We start from the raw sequence: 19,136 nt of genomic DNA on the forward strand, positions 1-19,136 counted from the left end.
CTTGCACAGCTGTTTATTGCAGCAGCCCCGGCTATAAGCTCTGCAAGTCTATGGTACCCCTGTGAGGCACCTCTCTTTGGGGTGGGGTGGGGGTGGGGCAGCTCAGAGACCTGGGATGGCAGCAGCTGTCTGGAGGCTTCCCAAGGAGAGGGGAAAGAAGAGGAGGTTAAGGGAACACGCTACAATGGAGGGTGTTAGAAAATGGGTGAGAGGCTGCTAGCTCTGCAGACAAGGGGTGACATAACTGGGCTCCTGAACCCCACAGGGGTGCTGCAGAAGAAATGTAGTTGGTTAAGCGAGCCGTGGACTCGAAAAGGTTGAAAAGCTCTGATGTATTGGATCCAAAGTACCTTGGGTTAAGGGTGCTTAAAGAATTCTGTTTTTGTGAATTCCAGAGCAAACTGACTTCACACCTCCTGGAATAATGTGTGGATCAGAATGTAATTATCCTTCAAGTTTCACAGTCCTCCTACTGTATAATAAGAAAGTCCAGTGTTATAAGATGGGTTTTGTGCAGGGGTGGTTAGCCAATAGCCCTCCAGATGTTTTTGGACTCTCATCTCCCATCAGACTAGCCAACAACATTAGGAGGGCCACAGCTTCCTCACCCCCAGTGTAGTAGCAGACCAGCTCCCAGTGGACAGAGGTGCATGTTACAGGATTACCAAGATGACTCACAAAGGCTTGCTTCTCCTACTGGAAGTATAACAAGGTGCAAAAGGATTCCATTTATATGTCACGTGCTCCCATGAACCTGTTCCTATGAGGACGTTTGTCAGAGAGCGTCTGTGTTGTGGGAATGGTGCAGAGAGAATGGCATGGCATTTGGAATAACTACCGTACACTTGATTGCCCAAAGAGGGATGGAGAAAGAGGCCAGAAATCCAAAATGGTGTCATTTGGGAAGAGGTTCAGTGCTATGTCGGTAGGAAGCAATGCTTGTTACAGTGCGGTGATGTTAGAGGTCACTGTCTGCCCCTCGTATCCGCCATGATTTAAACAAGCCACTTTGTTAAAGCTCTACCAGGAACAGTTTCAAGAAATTACTCTTAATTGTCATTATCATTTTACCATCATTTTACCCATATTTTATAGAAATATAGGATTTTTTGTTGAAGGGTGGTCTAAAAATATAATAATGAATAGTTTATTTTATTACTGTGATCATGATCCGTTTATTATTGCTTTGCAATATTATGGTGTAATAAATGTCAAATGTCGACAGCACTAACTCAAGTCCCTTAAAAAAACCACCCATAGCCAAATAAATCTATCTCCTCCCTTCTATTGGGTTTCAAATACAATAAGATTTGAGGTGAGGAAACTGTGATGCAGGTGAGCATCGTTTTGTCTGTCCTTGTTTCTTTAAGATACACAACTAGCATTTTTTCTTTTAGCTGTGTGGACTAGAAACTTACTTGCTGTTAAACAGGAACAGAGACTCTTTGACTCCTAACTCATGCCTGCTGTCCAAAAACACATGACCTCAGAAACCACATGTTTTCCATCCCTGTCGTAGACTAATCAAATCATTTTCCTATAGACTCTGCTTTATTTTTCAATTTGTGATTATAGGAGGGACTGGGTGATCATGACCATAGGAGCACCCTTGAGAAACCCACCTGACAATCTCTTGAAATGTCTCCTCCATTGATAACAAGCATCCTTTTTGTTATAAATGTGTTGTTTCATTGTCTACATTTTGTCTGCATGTACCTTGTCTTTAGAGACTCCCCAGATTCTCCGCCTGAGGAAGGCTCTCAGAAATCTTTCCTCATTCTTTCCTTTCCACGCTTTCCAATCCTTTCTCGTCCTTCTCTGCTCAAAGGGTGAGCCAGTAAACATTCTTTCTTTCCTTTTGTGTTCTTTGCATGCGACGTATTTGTACTGCTCCCCTGTTAGCTCCCATGGCACCAACACAATGCAGTCGTGCATTGCTCAACTCTCGGAGGCAGCGTATCTCTGAATATCATTGCTGGGCATCAGATGTTGTGGGGGAGCACTTGAGTTCTGTTTTTGGGCTTCCCATGGGCATGTGATTGGCTGCTGCGAGAACAGGACCCTGGACATGAGCAGACTGCGAGGGTGGGGTAAAATAATTGATTTGGGTTCAGGCCAAGCATATCTAAGGTTGGCATCGGCAAGGCTTTTTTTCAGCCGGAACTCAGTTCTGGCACCTCTCAGGTGGGCACAAGAGAACAAGGGAGGCGTTCATGTTGAGTTCCGGCACCTCTTTTTCTAGAAAAATAGCACTGGGCATGGGCTTGTGCTGTTACAAACTGAACATGCTGGATGGGACAGAAAGATCAAGGAAACTGCAGGATCCCCAAATTCAGCGTGAGTTAGTGCACCATAGGACCAATTTATGCAAGAAGTGGGGTATGCCTTTTGCAAGGTTCTGCACAGGTCACAACCTGATTTATTCCCATTGTCACAGGAGTGATTAGACCAGGAGTATTCTGCATTGTGGCCGCCAAAAGTACCCATTATGTGTTCTTTTTGGCCAGTAGTTCCATCTGGCAAGGAGCACAGCTGGGACTTCCTGCAACAACTGAAGCAGGAAGTGCCCTGAGACCTGATGAATCAGTTGTGTCTTCCTTTTAGACGTGGTAGTCTTGCCTGTGGTTCTCTTCCCTGTCGCTTACAGTGGCAGATGGGCTCAGAGCAGACGGGAGAAACAAATTAGATTGGGAGGATCTGGAGGGGGTACAGAAGGAAAGAACTCAAATGGATTGAAAAGGGCAGGCAGGCATGCTTAAGCCAGCAATAGATAACTTAAGGTCCTTGATATGTTGCTGTGCTACAAGCCCCATCTCTGTTGACTGCTGGCCTTGCTGTTTGCAAGAGGTGAGGCTACAAAATTCCTGGTTGTAGTCTCTGAGTGTGTCCTACAAGCCAGGCAGGGCTTATTATTGGACATGGGTGTGCCTCTTCAAACAAGGACAGCTCTCAAACAACTCCACTGTTACCAGCATGCTTGAGCCACTCAGAGGTAAACTGAGTAGTAAATTGAGCAGCCTGGTCTATCTAATTAATAAAGACAAAGAACCAGATGTGTTTAAGATTTACTTGGGAATTCACTAACTATGAACAAATATATCCTTGCAGCAAAACCTAGCCATGCAATTATGAATACAGCTACAGTATGGGCAGGACTGCTTGAGGAATACTAGGTTGCCAAGCAAAATGCTACTGTCTCCTTCGAGCAGATTTCTGGAAATCTGAGTTGTCCTCCCTTTGAACTCCTGGTGTTAATGCAATACATGCAAGATGAGCATTAATGCCACTGTTTCCTGATGGAGAAAGGCCCCTCTCTCTTACAATGGAGTAGCAATCAGTTCACACTTTTTGTCCCCAAGACTATAAGCCTAAACACACTTAACTGGGGGGAAAGTCCCTTTGAGCACAGTGAGACTTCCTTTTGAGTATGCATACATAGGACCGCACTGTCAATGACATTACTTCAAAATCTGTTTTTAAGTGTGTAACTTTGCTTTGTAGACAAGCTCAGGCGGTGACCGTGAATCCGGTTCGAAGAAGGTCCTCCTCCAGGATGTCTCTGGTAAGATCTTTAGCTCCAAGCTCTTCCGTATTCTTTGAGGTTTCATTTAAAAGGTTATTAATTAAGGGGGAAAGGTTTCTCATTGGTTGAAGGGCTGTTGATAGGAGAAAATAGAAAAAACTAGAAAGGACCAATTTCCTTTGTGGTGGATGGGCTGCTGACTCCTATGTGATAGAAGGCCTATGGATTTGAAATAAGCACTTAATAGAAATCTGGTATAGTCGTGAATATTTGAATAGCCCATCAAAATTTGAAGTCAATTAGAAATAAAAAAAATTGAGCACTTTACCTTCTACTCTCATACAAAACCCTTCAAGTGTTTAATGGCATTGCAAAGCCATAAGAGAGGCCCCATTACCACCACCTGCTGGCTTTAGCAGTTTCTGCACCTTAGTTAAACTCACTTGTATCTGTCAAAAACTTCCACAAAGTCTTTAACCTCAGACCCCAAAGACAATTTTTGTTCTATAGCGCAAAGACAAAATTGCAATGCCCAACTCATTATGTTTATGGACAGGGTCAAACAATCCCATATTCCACGACCAACCAGCTGTTTCCTCTGCCTCACGAAACTTTACACAGATCAGTGTTAATCCTCATGAATTTGAAGAGATTACTCTGAACAGCAGGTCCTGCAAAAGCCTAAACAGACTGGCTTGTTTCATTTACATTTACATTTGCAGCTTGAAATACCTGAAAATAGTCTAGTCAGGGACTGCCTCTGCCATCCACTCGTCAGTTTCCACTTAACCCAACTTTTGTGCTTCTAGGGAATGGCAATAAAGCGGCAGTGTGGTGTAGTGGTTAAGAGTGGTAAACTCGTAATCTGGTGAACTGGGTTCGCGTCTCCGCTCCTCCACATGCAGCTGCTGGGTGACCTTGAGCCAGTCACACTTCTCTGAAGTCTCTCAGCCCCACTCACCTCACGGAGTGTTTGTTGTGGGGGAGGAAGGGAAAGGAGAATGTTAGCTGCTTTGAGACTCTTTCGGGTATTGATAAAGCGGGATATCAAATCCAAACTCTTCTTCTTCTTTAGGTCTCAGGGCTTCCTTAGAATCCAGCAGACACCCCCATTACTGCTATCATGAATTCAAGAGCCGTATTTCATTCACCAAATTGCATCCCATGCCTCTATTTTATTCTGAATGACCAATGATTCTGACAACGAATCAGTTCAGATTATTCTGTGAATATTCCTGCTTTTAGGCTAATCCCTTTAATTTTTTAAAAAATCTAAACATCTTCCCTAGCTGTTTTTTGCTGGGAGGAAGCTGTCCACACTCATGTCCTCATATCACACTGTGACACAGCAGCTAGCGTAGTAGGTTCTTCCTTGTTAAGGTACAAAGGCTAGTTTTGCTATACTGTACTGACTCTATTGGATAATCCAGGTTTTGCACAACTGGAGTGAGTAATTTCTTCATAATAGCCTTGAGTTGGCTGTTACATGCTTATTGGTTTAACATAGATACTGCTGACTGGATGATTGGCAGGTGCTCTTGGCTGCGCCCTGTCAACTTCAAGAGACGCATTTTAGCTACCTAAGGTAGTGTTTGCCTGATTCAGCAGTTTTCTTGCAGACACAGGAATTCCAATAGGTGTGGCCTTCCCCCACCCCACCCTGCAGCTGTGGACATCCTATTAGTTTCTAGTAAGTTAGGGTTGTCATCTGTCCAGAATTTCCCGGATATAGCTGGGATTTTGCCGTTGGAAACAGCATCCAGTCGGAAATTGCTTTAATGTCTGGGGAAATCCTGATGTATGGCGACCCATGTCAGAAGTGTAGATTTTGGCAAATTTCCTTTAAAAAAAGCTCAAATACTTCCTTTAAAAAAACCAAACAGATTTTGCAAAAAAACAAAACCTCAACAACTTTGGCCAAAAACCTTTTTTTTCTACAGATTTTGCTTTCACTTTGTGAAATATGACAACCCTAAATAAGTTAGCCAGTTAGAATGAACATTCCCTTTTATGTACAGCTCTCTTCCGCCAGCGAGATGTGTGAGGCAGCATGTGCTTGCAAATAACACTACATGCATCCTGGAGTGCTTTAAGTTATAATAAAAATAGTTTTAATAACAATTTTCTTATTTGTACCCCACCCATCTGACTGGGCTGCCCCAGCCACTCTGGGCAACTTCCAACAGGTATTAAAAATATATATAATCATAATTTTGTGTAGATCTCCACTTAGTTCTATAATATCTTTTTTTTTTTTTAGCAGCCCAAACCGCAGCCTTATATGATGGCTCCACCACCACCTCAGTTGCACTACAATGGACCCTATGCAGACCAGTATACATCTTCCCAAGGTAAAGGTTTAAGGTGCTTGGGAAACTTCAATATTTTACTCTGCCAATAAAGGAGTTTGAGGAAAATTACATTATTGAATTGGAAGTGGTAGAGAAGAGAGTGGGAGGTCATTATACTGTTATTAATGTTATCATGGAATCATAGAATCATAGAGTTGGAATAGACCACAAGGGTCATCGAGTCCAACCCCCTGCCAAGCAGGAAACGCCATCAGAGCACTCCTGACATATGGTTGTCAAGCCTCTGCTTAAAGACCTCCAAAGAAGGAGACTCCACCACACCACATTATTAATGTTACCAATGCATTCAGTGCCTGGGTGGGAGAATGTGACCTGCTTTGCATGTAACACCAAGCCGAGGTTTATTAACAATGGATTATTGAACCGTGATTTGTTTGATTGAACCATGCCCAATGGCTTAACTGTGGTTTGTTAATTGCTAGCACGCCACAACCTGTAGTCTTGTTTTTTGACTTATAAACCTTGGTTTGTTTTATCTATGCTTTGACATTGCACATGGACCTGTCATGAGTATGCCGTCTTATGCCAGGTCAGCCTACTTGTTCATTTAGACCAGAGTTTCCCCAAGCTGGGTCTTTCCAGCTGTTGTTGGACTACAACTCACATCATCCCTAGCCAGCAGGACCAGTGATTAGGTTTGATGGGATTTGTAGCTGGAGATCCAAGTCTGAGAAACACTGATCTAGATTAACAGTGCCTATTTTGATTGGCAGTAGGATCTCAGGCTAAGGTATGACCCATCACTTGCTAACTGCTCCTTAAAACTGGAGGTACTGGAAATTGAAGCTGGGTAATACTGCAAGACTGGGGACCTACTGGGCTCTTCCATTAGCTATGTTCCCTCCCCACAGTTGGAAGCAGTAATGCTTCTGAATACCAGTTTCTAGAAACCACAGGACAGGAGAGTGCTATTGCGCCCATGTCCTGCTTGTAGGCTTCTCCCATTGCACCCAGTGTGAGTAAAGGATGCTGGATTTATATCGGCCACTGCCTGATCCATCAGGCCGTTGTTATGTTTAGGCTGTTCTTTGCAGTGGATTGAAATTAGATATTCAGCCCATTTTAGCTGTTGACCATGATGTTGTCAGATTAATTTGCTGATACGGAGAGAGGCACAATTTCGTTACCAATCTAAAAGCACACAATGCACATGGAGGAGAGCGGAGGTTGACACTTCGTTAACAGCTATTACATGCCTTTTTTGAAGCTTCTGCGAGTGGCTATAAAAGGGCCCTAACTTGTGTATTTCAGATAACCTCTATGGGAATAACCAGAACGGCTATTACTGCCACTCTCAGACCAGCCTGGACAGGGCGCCGCATGACTACAATGGCAGAATCCGCAACGGCAGCGTCTACAGCGCTCACAGCACAAACTCGTTGAATAACCCACAACACTACATGCAGCCGTCACCCATGTCCTCCAACCCGAGCATCACCGGCAGCGACGTCCTCCGGTCTGATTACGTCCCGTCACACCGGCACAGTGCCCTTATACCGCCTTCATATCGGCCTACCCCGGATTACGAGACGGTGATGAAGCAGCTTAACCGGGGAATGATCCACTCGGACAAGCAGAGCCACTCAATGAGGAACCTTAACATCGGCAACTCCTACGCCTACAGTAGGCCCGACGCCATGGTTTATAGCCAGCCTGAAATCCGAGAACACGCCAATTTTACCTCCCCTCATTCTGGCCACTACCCGTTCAACCTGAATTACAGTTTCCACAGCCAGTCACCCTACCCCTATCCTGCCGAAAGGCGCCTGGTGGTTGGAGCGGTGAGCGTCCCTGAACTGACGAACGTTCAGTTACAGGCCCAGGAGTACCCTGCACCAAACATCATGAAGACTCAAGTGTATCGCCCCCCTCCTCCTTACCCTCACCCGAGACCCGCCAACAGCACGCCGGACCTTTCTCGGCACCTCTACATCAGCAGCAGCAATCCAGATCTCATTACCCGGCGGGTCCATCACTCGGTCCAGACGTTTCAGGAAGACAGCCTACCCGTTGCACATTCCCTCCAGGAAGTGAGCGAGCCCTTGACGTCGGCCCGGCACGCTCAGCTGCAGAAGAGGAACAGTATTGAGATAGCTGGCTTGGCCCACAACTTTGAGGCCATGAGGATTAAAGAGAGGACCATGTCAGCATCAGCCGCAGACGTGGCCCCTCCAAAGGTGATACTTGCCAGCTCGCAGCCCACTGTCTTCTTGGAGAGGATGAAACAAGAGGAAAATGAGGAGCAAGAGGAAAGCGTGAGCTATGGGCATAAGAAGTCTCTTTCAGATGCCACTATGCTGATTCACAGCAGCGAGGAAGAGGAAGAATTTGAAGACGAACACAAGGCCAATGCAACCCTCTCTCCCTTCGTCAATGGGAAACCCCAGCTTCCTTCTGTCATGGGATGCTATCCTTCTGAATCCTTACTGAACTACCCCTACAGCTCCATCACTTCACATCCGGGCCCTTTGCACATACACGAACCCAAGTTGCATATTACTGAGACCGAGAAGAGAGTAAAAGATGCGAGTCCTGCCCACATCATGGCTGACATTCAGGTACAGAGAAGAGGCGACGGACTGCTGACTCCGTCTGTGTCAGAGTCTGACTTAACAATGTCTGCAAGGTACAGGGTGCGGAAGGATTCCGTAAAGAAGAGGCCTGTGTCTGAATTGCTTTCCGGGAAGAAGAACATAGTGGAAGGGCTTCCTCCTTTAGGGGTGAGTTTCTCTAGTCTAGGATGTTCCTCTTTTGTCTTTCTAGACGCTTGTTCACACATTACATGGAACACAGGCAAGCAGTCTCTACGCATGTACAAATGTTTGCGTGGAAGCATGTACGCTTGTCGATTTGTGCAGGCCAGCTGACTGTATACAATATATGTGTGCATGTAATGTGAGCTTTACATATGAATATGCCATCGAGTGTTAATATGGTTAATAGCTTCCAAACAAGCTAGGATATAAAGTCCGCTTCGAACAATAACTTTGTGCCTTGACGTGTTTGGAAGCCAATAACCTCTTTAATTTCTACTTCATATTAAAGATCTCCTGCCAACATACCTGCTCAGCTGGCATAATGCTAAGGAGTCTCACCATTTTGCTTGTGTTCTAGACTTTGAAAGGCTGGATACTCTGGGTTGGGAAATGTTACTTGCCTGCCAATAAAAAATGTTCAAATTTTTGGCAGCTAAATGTTGAAAGGTATTTGACAGGTTGTATTTAGGGCTGTGTGTATTCCACAGAAGTGCAGGAAATCTGCAGAATGTGATATTGGCTGAAAGGCAACAATGCTTTGAATACATCTTTGTCTCAGAAACAGGATCAATTCTGCAAAACAGTAAAAATTGCTGTGTCTACTGTGCAAAATGAGAGTAGGAAATCTGCCTCTTCTGTAGCAGAATGTTTGTTTGTCCCATGCATACCTTTGTATATGAAGTCAGGGGGCAGTAAAGAGAGTGTTTTTGTAAAGTGCTTTGACAGGCTATTGTTATTAATTTACAATCAAGTGGTATATAAATTTTATGAAAAAAGCAAACCAGGCGTTCCTTCACACTTTCCTCTTAATTTCCATTTGTCTAGTTCAGGAGTGGGGAACCTGTGCCTCTAGAGATGGTTTGTTGCACTCCAACTCCCATCAGCCACAGGGATGATTAGAGTTGTAGTTCATCAACATCTGGAGGGTCACAGGTTCCACATTCCTGCTCTGTGCTAACTGATTCCAGTTGTGCACATTTAGGCTGTCCAAACCTCATTGTAAGCCAATGCAGTACAGTGCTACCTTGGTTTACAACCATCATCCGTTCCGGTGGCCCGTTTATAAACCAAAACAGGTTGTAACCCAAGGCGCGCTTTCGCCAATGGGGCCTCAAAAAAAAAAATTGTTCATAATCCCAAAAAATGGGTTGTAATCCAAAAAAAGGTTGCAAATCAGGACACGCACTTCCAGTGTTTGTAATCCAAAACGTGTGGAAACCAAGACATATGCAAACCAAGGTACCACTGTAGTTAGAATACTGATGTTGGGGGAGAAAGACCTAGGTCCACGGTTTGGGCCAGTCACATACTAGCCTCAGCTATAAAAACCTCACAGGGTTGCTTTTGTGAGTATAAATGAAAGCAGAAGGCACACATCTGTTTACCCTGCGCTCCTGGGAAAGAAGGGCAAGAAGAAAATAATAAAAGTCACTGGGACCTATGCAACTTGGGTGCACAGTTTTGCTGTCCTGCACTAATTTCTGGACTGTAGCCTGTGGCTGTTCATGAAAGTCCATTGTCTGCAACGATCCTTTCTCCCTAAGGTCTGTTTATCCTTCCTATGAAGTTTCGAAAACCTGAGGAATGAAGACAGACCAGGTGGAAAGAATGTTGCTTTGCTACTGCAGTCTCTGCAGGGTTCTGTTGGCCAGAGGAGGCAAGGGCTGGCGGTTCTTCCCTTCTTGGGATGAGCCCCCTCCCCTCCGCACTCCGCCACCCACCCTAGCAATTTCATTTGAGCCAGGTTTCTGCTGCAGCACATTGTCAGGTTGCCTTGTTTCCAGCAGGTCATGAAAAAGAACAGAGCCGAAGCCAAGAAAATGGGACCTTTGAAGTTAGCTGCTCTAAATGGACTGACGTTATCTCGGCTGCCGCTGCCAGACGAAGGGAAGGAGGAACCTGCCAGAGCAACAAATGATGAACGGGTCGGTTTGATGTTTTCTTTGAGCTGTATGTTTAAAAGGTTTCATATTCAGTTCCCATAGTTGCAGAATCTTGGTTGCCGCTAAGCAGAAGTTTTATCCAAGTAAAGGCATCAGGATTTGGTTTTATTTCTGCACCAAGTTTGGAATAAAAGTGTCAGGTGCTTTTTATTGCCACTGGTTTTGTACATCATCTTGGTCCAGCTCTGTGGTTTTGAGATATTGTATTCTGCAGATGTGTAGAGAATGGCCATGGGGGTCCTTATAAAGCAGAAACCTTAAGTTGCGTTTTTGTTTTGGATCTTAGTATTAATGAGCTGGATGGTTGTTTTAAACAGATTTTATGGTGGCGCTGTGGGTTAAACCACAGAGCCTAGGATTTGCCGATCAGAAGGTCGGCAGTTCGAATCCCCATGACAGGGTGAGCTCCCGTTGCTCGGTCCCTGCTCCTGCCAACCTAGCAGTTCGAAAGCACATCAAAATGCAAGTAGATCAATAGGTACCACTCTGGCGGGAAGGTAAATGGCGTTTCCGTGCTGCTCTGGTTTGCCAGAAGCGGCTTAGTCATGCTGGCCACATGACCCGGAAGCTGTACACCGGCTCCCTCGGCCAATAAAGCGAGATGAGCGCCGCAACCCCAGAGTCAGCCACGACTGGACCTAATGGTCAGGGGTCCCTTTACCTTTACCTATAGTTTTAAATCTATTAATGTTTATCCGCTTTTTAATATTCTTTTTCTATGTTCTTTGCGGTTCTTGTTTTTATATGTAAGTTGCCTTGAGTCCTGTCAAGAAAAAAGGCGAGATATAAACAACAATAATAGTTTCATTACAACCACCAGCTTTTTAATCAATTTTGTGTGTGTGTGTGTTTGTGTGGTTTTTAAAATTCTATAAGCCTACTTGAGAGCACACCATATAAAGGCAACTTAAAAGTTTTTTTGGGGGGGGATTAAAAAATAGAGCACGCACACAGAGGCAGACATCTGTTGAAAACCAATAAAACGTGTTCTTTCTTTCTAGTGTAAAGGTCTGGAACAAGGGTTGGAACAAGGGATGGTGTTTACAGAATATGAGCGGATCCAGAAGAAAAGGCTTCTGGATGGGGACTGTTCAATTGCCCGCCTTCCAGAAAACGCAGAAAGGAACAGGTTTCAGGATGTGCTTCCTTATGACGACACCCGAGTAGAGCTGGTCCCTACTAAAGAAAACAATACGGGTTATATCAATGCATCCCACATTAAGGTGAGCTCAAGAAGTAATGGGATTGTTTTCCTGAATGATTTCTTTCACCTATCTGTGATCTTTCTTGTGAAACGTTTTTTAAAAATGAAAAGTCAAAGCACGCCACAGGCTTGTTTAACTGGATGGCGTTAGGGATGGTGCAGAGGAGCAGGAGCACTGGAGAATGGTACTTTTCTTCGTGGACAAAAGGAACTGATAAAACATCTGCTGTACATCCAACATCCCACTTGCCATCATTTATTTTCTGTGAGGCTAGGCAGAAAAAAGAGCCTACATTCTTTGCATTTTCTGATCCTTTTGACTTATCCTACCTCAGAGCGTATCTATCAAAAAGTAGGTTTTAACTTAGAGCCTTTTGCTTATTCTCAGTAGGGATTATCTTGGAAGTTGATCTTTTCAGAATCTCTGTCTTTGAACCAACTCAATGCAGGTCCATATTATGAATTCATCACGGGCCTGGGCCCTACCATAAAGCAGACTGAGGCAGCTGCCTCAGGAAGCTGATTTGAGGTATCCTAAAAGGGCAACAATTTCTATTTATCTGATTTACTATTTTTCTATTTTTCACTGGCAGAGAGGGGCAAGTGTGGATTTTTTTTTTTTTTTTTGTCTTGGGTGCCAGAAACAAAACCTAGGCCGGCCTTGCATACAATTCTCTTTGACTTGGGGGCACCTTTTGCTGTTTTGCCTCAGGCAGCAAAATGTCTTGAGCTGGCCCTGCTTATGAGACAACCTTCCTTCACTCTGAAGTGATCTGAGGCGTATTATGATACTGCCTGAGGGTTATGGCTCTGCCAAGCATATTTTGAGCTTTCTAGTTGCCGTGAAGGTGACAACAGTCAAGGAAGAGGCCCTTACCTGTGTTCTGTTCTCATCGTTATGATATGCTGGGGTGGTATGAATTGTCTATTTTGGGGATTAAATGTGAAGAGAGGAAATAATATGGCAGGAACAAAAGGTATACAGGTTGATCTGTGCTTACTGACTTCTACCTCTCAGAGGGTGATATCTAATGTTTACCATGCTCTGACAAATCCAATGAAATTAATAGCTTAAGTTACTTAGGTCTGTTGACTTTAGTGGGTCTGCTCTGAGTATGGCAAACACTGGGTATTTCCCAAAACCATAGAATTTTAGAGTTTGAAAGGTACTCAAGGGTCATCTAATCCAGCCGCCTGCAATGGAAGAATCTCAGCAAAAACATCCATGACAGATGGCTATCCAACCTCTGCTTAAAAACCTCCAAGGAAGGAGAGTCCACCACCTCCTGAGGGAGTCCATTCCACTGTCAGAAAGTTATTCCTGACGTTTAGTCAGAATCTCCTATCTTGTAACTTGAAGATAATGATTTGAGTTCTACCCCTGGAGCAGGAGAAAACAAGCTTGCTCCATCTTCCATTATTTTATTTTATTTTATTGAATTGAATTTATATACCGTATTTTTCGCTCTATAGGACGCACTTTTTCCCCTTCAAAAATGAAGGGGAAATGTGTGTGCGTCCTATGGAGCGAAGACGCCATAGCCCCGCGACCCTCTCCCGGCTGGAGAGGTGACGCGCGGCTATGGCAGGAGCCTCTCCACTGCGCCTTTCCGCTGCTCCCTGACCTACTCTTTGGAGCAGGTCGAAAGGAACCTGAAGCCTGGAGAGCGAGAGGGGTCAGTGCACACCGACCCCTCTCCCTCGCCAGGCTTCCAAGGTAGCCGCCTGAACGCACCTTAAACGGCACCTTGTTTTAGAGCGGGAAAACAAGAGGGGGAAAGTTCTCCCCCTCTCTGTGCAGCGCCTCCTGCCGCTTCACTGAAGGGGCGCTGGGCAGAGAGAGGGAGAATTTTTTTTTCTTGTTCTCCCCCCTCTAAAACAAAGTGTGTCCTATTGTCCGGTGCGTCCTATGGTGCGAAAAATACGGTACCTCCCTATACCCAGAGGTCTCAGGGCGATTCACAGAATATGGCTGTTCCGTGTGACAGCCCTTGAGATATGTGAAGATGGCTATCCTATCTCCTCTCAGTCTCCACGTTTCCAGGCTAAACATACCCAGCTCCTTCAACCGTTCCTCATAAGGCCTGGTTTCCAGACCTGTTGCTGCTGTTTTCTTTCAAGTCCTACAATCCCCTGCATCATTTTCCCCCTTTCTTTTTCTTAGGTCTGCATTGGGGGCATGGAATGGGATTATATTGCTACCCAAGGTCCTTTGCAGAATACATGCCAAGATTTCTGGCAGATGGTGTGGGAGCAAGGGGTTGCCATTATAGCCATGGTGACTGCAGAAGAGGTGGGTACTTGCAACACTTCTGGGGAGCTTGGAAACTGCTGTCTTCATGGCTCTGACTCTGAACGACCTTCCTCTGTGCAAGAGCATAATAAACATGAAGCAACTTGGTTATGTATGAATGTACTCTTGGAAACTGGCCCCCTCGGGAAAGGCTGGCTCCTCTTCCCAGGCACTCGGGGCCTGTTGCCAATGATCTACCCTGGCTGGTTTCCAGACAGACCAGGGAGGTCTTGAATAAGTGACACCTCCCTCCGGAGAGGTGCACACTCCCTTCCCCCTTGCATGGCAGCAGGAGAAAGAAAACAGTCTGAAAAAGTAGTCTATTTCATTCTACTTTTATTCCTGGACTGTGCACTGTACAAAGCATGACTTCTCTCTCAGAAACCTCCGAGCAACTGACTAACTCCTCCTGTACAGGAACAACAGGAAGGTTTCATGTTACACTGAGAACACAACTCTGAGAACATCTTGGAACTTCCTGTCCCACGCTCAGACCCATCATGTGATGTAAACATCGAACTGCTTGTTCGCAGCTGCTGAGTACTCATATTACAACATGTACCAACCAAAGGAACATGGGAGGCTAACTTATTTTTAAAAAAAATATTTATTGGATTTTCACAAATTATAAAAACACACAATACAAACATACACACACAAAAACAAATAAACACGTATAATTTCAAAACCTTTTTTCTTAAAACTTACTTCACCGACATCCCCATACCTCCCCTTTCTGCATTCCAATTCCCAAATTTATTTCAGCAAATCCTCCCCCTTAATTTTATCTAATTTTTCCCTTTTCTTTTCTTTTACTTAATCTTTTACAGCTGTAATCCCTTGCCTTCTTTAACCACAACATTTTAGCACTCATTAATTTTACAATATTTCTTAAGATAGATTTTAAATTTCTTCCAATCTTCTTCTGCCGTCTCTTTCCCCTGGTCTCGGATTCTGCCCGTCATTTCAGCCAGTCCCATATAGTCTATCACCTTCATCTGCCATTCTTCCAGCGTTGGTAGATCTTGTGTCTTCCAATACTTTGCGATGAGTATTCTTGCTGCTGTTGTAACATGGGAGGCTAACTTATCCCAAAGCGGACCAATGGTCCAACTTCCTCAGTATTGTCCACACTGACTGACCACAGTTCTCCAGAGTTTTCCCCCAGTTAAGAACATAAGAAGAGTCTGCTGGATCAGGCCAATGGCCCATCTAGTTGAGCATCCTGTTCTCACAGTGGCCTCCGAGATGCCTGTGGGAAAACCTGCAAGAGGGTTTTGAGCCTGAGAGCACACTACCCTCCTGTGGTTTCCAGAAACTGGTATTCAGAAACATGGCAGAGCACAGCCATCATGGCCAATAGCCACTGATAGTCTTAGCTGTACCTGGGGAAGCCAGGGTTTGACGCTGGGCCATTCTCCATGCAGAGCAGACCCTCTGCCTCTGAGGTATGGCCCTTTCCTTCCAGTCTAATTTTGACTGACCAGGTCTGACAGGGCAGTGTAGAAGGGCCCATGTAGTTTAGTGGCTAGTGGGGAAGTCAAGCTTCAAATCTTCACTCCCTGGGCGACTTTGGGACATTCCCCTCTTTAACAGCCCCAACGTACCGTATTAGCCTGAATATAAGCCGCACCCACAAATAAGCTGCACCTTTAAAATTTAAGGGGGGGAAAGAAAAAAAAGACATACCAGAATATAAGCCGTTCCCTTAAAATTGGGTTACAGGCTGAAAATCGCTGCAGTTGGTAGAATTGTAGCTCCAAACCAATTTAAGCCTTTGATCTTGCAAACCCACAAGTGTTACCGTGCAAATGCTAAAATTGCAAATTGCTATTCAATTGCTACAATTCCGCAGGCACTCAAGCTCGCAAATCGGCAATACAGTGGTACCTCAGGATGCGAATGGGATCCATTCCGGAGCCCCGTTCGCATCCTGAATAGAACGCGTCTGCGCATGTGTGGGTCGCGTTTCGCCACTTCCGCACATGCACGTGATGTCATTTTGACTCTCTGCACAAGCGGCGCAACCCAAAAATACTTATCCTGAAGTGTATTTATCCTGAGGTGTGACTGTAAAACATTTTTTTGTTCTGCTTTACCGTATGTCTGTTTCAGCAGCGATATTGCAAAAGCAATTTTTTTGTAAGGTCGCGAATACAAGCCACACTTTAACTTTTCACGGTCAGAATTTGGAAAGAAAGTGTGGCTTATATTCGGGCCAATACGGTACCTCACAGGATCGTTGTGAGGCTGGAATGAAGGGGGGAGGGAAGAGGCGGGATCAAAATTTTGAAAATAATAAACCACAAGTCCTATTTGAAACAACAATGTTTGTGTGGAAGGGCACATGGGAGCTTTCTGTTGACGAAGCTTAATGTTTCCAGGAGGGATGCCGAGAGAAAAGCTTCCGGTACTGGCCGCGGCTTGGCTCAAGGCACAACACGGTGACGTACGGGAGATTCAAGATCACCACCCGATTCAGAACGGACTCTGGCTGTTACGCCACGACAGGCCTGAAGATCAAGCACCTCCTCACGGGGCAAGAGAGAACAGTTTGGCACCTTCAGTACACAGACTGGCCGGAGCACGGCTGCCCAGAGGACGTAAAAGGGTTTCTTTGTAAGTGTTTCCAAGGGGTTTTCTTGTCTTTGGTTGTGGTAAATGAATCCTTTCTTGGGAACTAGGTGTCAAGAGATGCTATGGAAATGTCTTTTGTGGCTAGAAGTACCTCATCTGCCAAGTAAAGAATTTGCGCTGTTTTTGCTTTGCCTACTTTTGCTCAAGTTTTGGTGTGATCTGGGCATGGTCTTGAAAAGTACATAATAAGGCAAGCGTCCTGAAAGGGCCAAATGCTGGCCAGGGCACAACCTGGGAATGCTCCTGTGTTCTGCCATGAGTTCTTTTGAAGAAGGGAGGGATAGCAATAATTTTTGGGGGGTTGCAGCAGAGCAGATGCCACTCCATGGGGAGAACAAACCAGAGTCATGACCTCACAAACAAACCAGAGCCAGTATGGTGTAGTGGTTAAGAGCAGTGGACTCATCATCTGGTGAACCGGGTTCGATTCCCCACTCCTCCACATGCAGCTGCTGAGTGACCTTGGGCCAGTCACACTTCTCTGAAGTCTCTCAGCCTCACTCACCTCACAGAGTGTTTGTTGTGGGGGAGGAAGGAGAAGGAGATTGTTAGCCGCTTTGAGATTCCTTAGGGTAGTGATAAAGCGGGATATGAAATCCAAACTCTTCTTCTTCTTCTCACCACGGAGAAAGCCCTACTGTGAGCTTCCTGACTACAAATCCTCATGGAGACTGGAAGTAAGGTCTCCCTACCCTCTCCCAATCTTAAGGATTAATTGAGTTGCTTGGTATTGGAGTTGAGGTTCTCCCGCTGATACTTGGGCCTTGAGCCATTTGGGGCTTTATAATCCATTAGCAGCATGTGGATTTGGGTCTGGTAGCTTATAAGCAAATTTAAGGAGTGGCGTTGCGTTCTCGGTGGACGCTCTCAATTGTGCTCTCTGCCGCCCTGACTTACTTGGCTGTCGCTTCCTGTACTTGGTTGCGTTGTTGCCTAGTTTAAATAATTTCTCTCTTCTTTCCTCTTTTCTGTTGGATCTGACAGCATACTTGGAAGAGATACAGTCAGTCCGGCGCCATACAAACAGCACTGCGGACCCCACAGCCCCCAACCCTCCCCTGCTGGTGCATTGCAGTGCTGGCGTTGGGAGAACTGGCGTGGTCATCTTGTCGGAGATCATGATTGCCTGCTTGGAGCACAATGAGGTTATTTCTTGGCCTTTTAAAACTCTGGCGCATGTGTTGGGGAGTTTGATCAGGGGGTCCACGGAGCATGGGGGGTAGCCAATTCCCCTCCCATGCGGTGATATCAAGGAACAGCACTAGGGGTGCTGGTTTCCTGATCATCATTGCTGTCCTGCCGCGAAGTAACAAAGCCTACCAATTGCTTCACCAAATTTTGCATTCTTGGAGATGGGAGCTTTAACAGAGCGTGATCTGGCAGGGATCAAAGACAAGGAGCATTAATGAAACTCATCCCAGTTCTAGCAATCTGGGAATGACTAACTTTATGCCAAAGGTTTCAAAGCATACTTTTCACCACCTTCTATTATTTACAGTCTATGTACACGATATGCATAGTGCTGCACAATGAAACTCATTGAAACTAATTTCTTCTGAGAATATTATTTAATTAAATTTGTATACCGCCCTTCATCTGTAGCTCTCAAGGCAGTTCATAGCATTGAAGGACGGTTTCTTGTCCTCTCCTACACTCACCTGTGACACATCCCCCCCCAAAAAAAAATCCTGGGTTGAGGGGGATGCTAGTAGGAAGAAGAGATGAGAAGCATCTCTTTAACATGTCTTAGGGTACCACTCTTTGGGCAATTCCCTGTCATACCATTCCCCTCTGGCCCTCCAGAAAGGCATTTTGGAGCGTACAGCAAGGGCAAGAAGGGGACATGAATCTTTCCTTCCATTCCCTTCCTTAGGTTAACTGATCCCCATGCGAAAGTCTGTAAATGTGCCTGTCTGTCTGGGGCAGAAACCTATAGACTTGCAGGCATGATGATTCTCCATTCTGATCTTTCTTTTGCAGCCACTGGACATCCCAAGAATGCTGGATATGTTAAGACAGCAAAGGATGATGATGGTGCAGACCTTGTGCCAATACACGTTTGTCTACGGAGTCCTCATCCAATTCCTTAAGAGTTCGAGGCTTATATAAACCTTCCTTACTCCGCTTCCTAAGTCTCGCTGTTTGCAAGAGTTTACAAAAGCAGTTTTGCCTTCTGCCGGGGCAACCTTTCTGGCTTGGTTTGAAGATGCTGAGTGCAAGTCCAGTGACTTCGCTGGTTTCTGCAGAGCAAGACTTTGGGGTGGATAGATTTTCTTCTTCGTGTGCAGTTGGAACAAGAAAGGAATGAGTGTGTGTGTGCGTGTGTGCGTGTTTAAATAATGTACTGATATGCAGTGCTTTTCGTGTAATTCTGACACTGTGTGACTGTAGGCAAAATAAGTGTGGAT

At 45.2% G+C, this 19,136-nt stretch overlaps 1 protein-coding gene across 7 annotated transcripts in view; it reads left to right on the top strand.

The window, feature by feature from the left end:
- Window positions 1–19,136, top strand: part of PTPN21 (protein tyrosine phosphatase non-receptor type 21) — a 49,358-nt gene extending 30,222 nt beyond the window's left edge. Inside the window, exons 11-20 of one of the 7 annotated variants that reach the window (XM_081172445.1) lie at window positions 1,728–1,829; window positions 3,502–3,562; window positions 5,784–5,874; window positions 7,147–8,615; window positions 10,436–10,576; window positions 11,596–11,817; window positions 13,963–14,091; window positions 16,476–16,710; window positions 17,713–17,873; window positions 18,709–19,136. In XM_081172445.1, the coding sequence (XP_081028571.1) occupies window positions 1,728–1,829; window positions 3,502–3,562; window positions 5,784–5,874; window positions 7,147–8,615; window positions 10,436–10,576; window positions 11,596–11,817; window positions 13,963–14,091; window positions 16,476–16,710; window positions 17,713–17,873; window positions 18,709–18,837 (2,740 nt within the window). In that variant the 3' untranslated portion in view covers window positions 18,838–19,136. The remainder of the gene's footprint in view (window positions 1–1,727; window positions 1,830–3,501; window positions 3,563–5,783; window positions 5,875–7,146; window positions 8,616–10,435; window positions 10,577–11,595; window positions 11,818–13,962; window positions 14,092–16,475; window positions 16,711–17,712; window positions 17,874–18,708) is intronic. The other 6 variants (XM_081172447.1, XM_081172446.1, XM_081172448.1 and 3 more) reach the window with 6 other exon arrangements.

The sequence above is a fragment of the Podarcis bocagei genome (assembly GCF_964188305.1).
Source record: "Podarcis bocagei genome assembly, chromosome: 1".
Classification (NCBI taxonomy): Eukaryota; Metazoa; Chordata; class Lepidosauria; order Squamata; family Lacertidae; genus Podarcis; species Podarcis bocagei.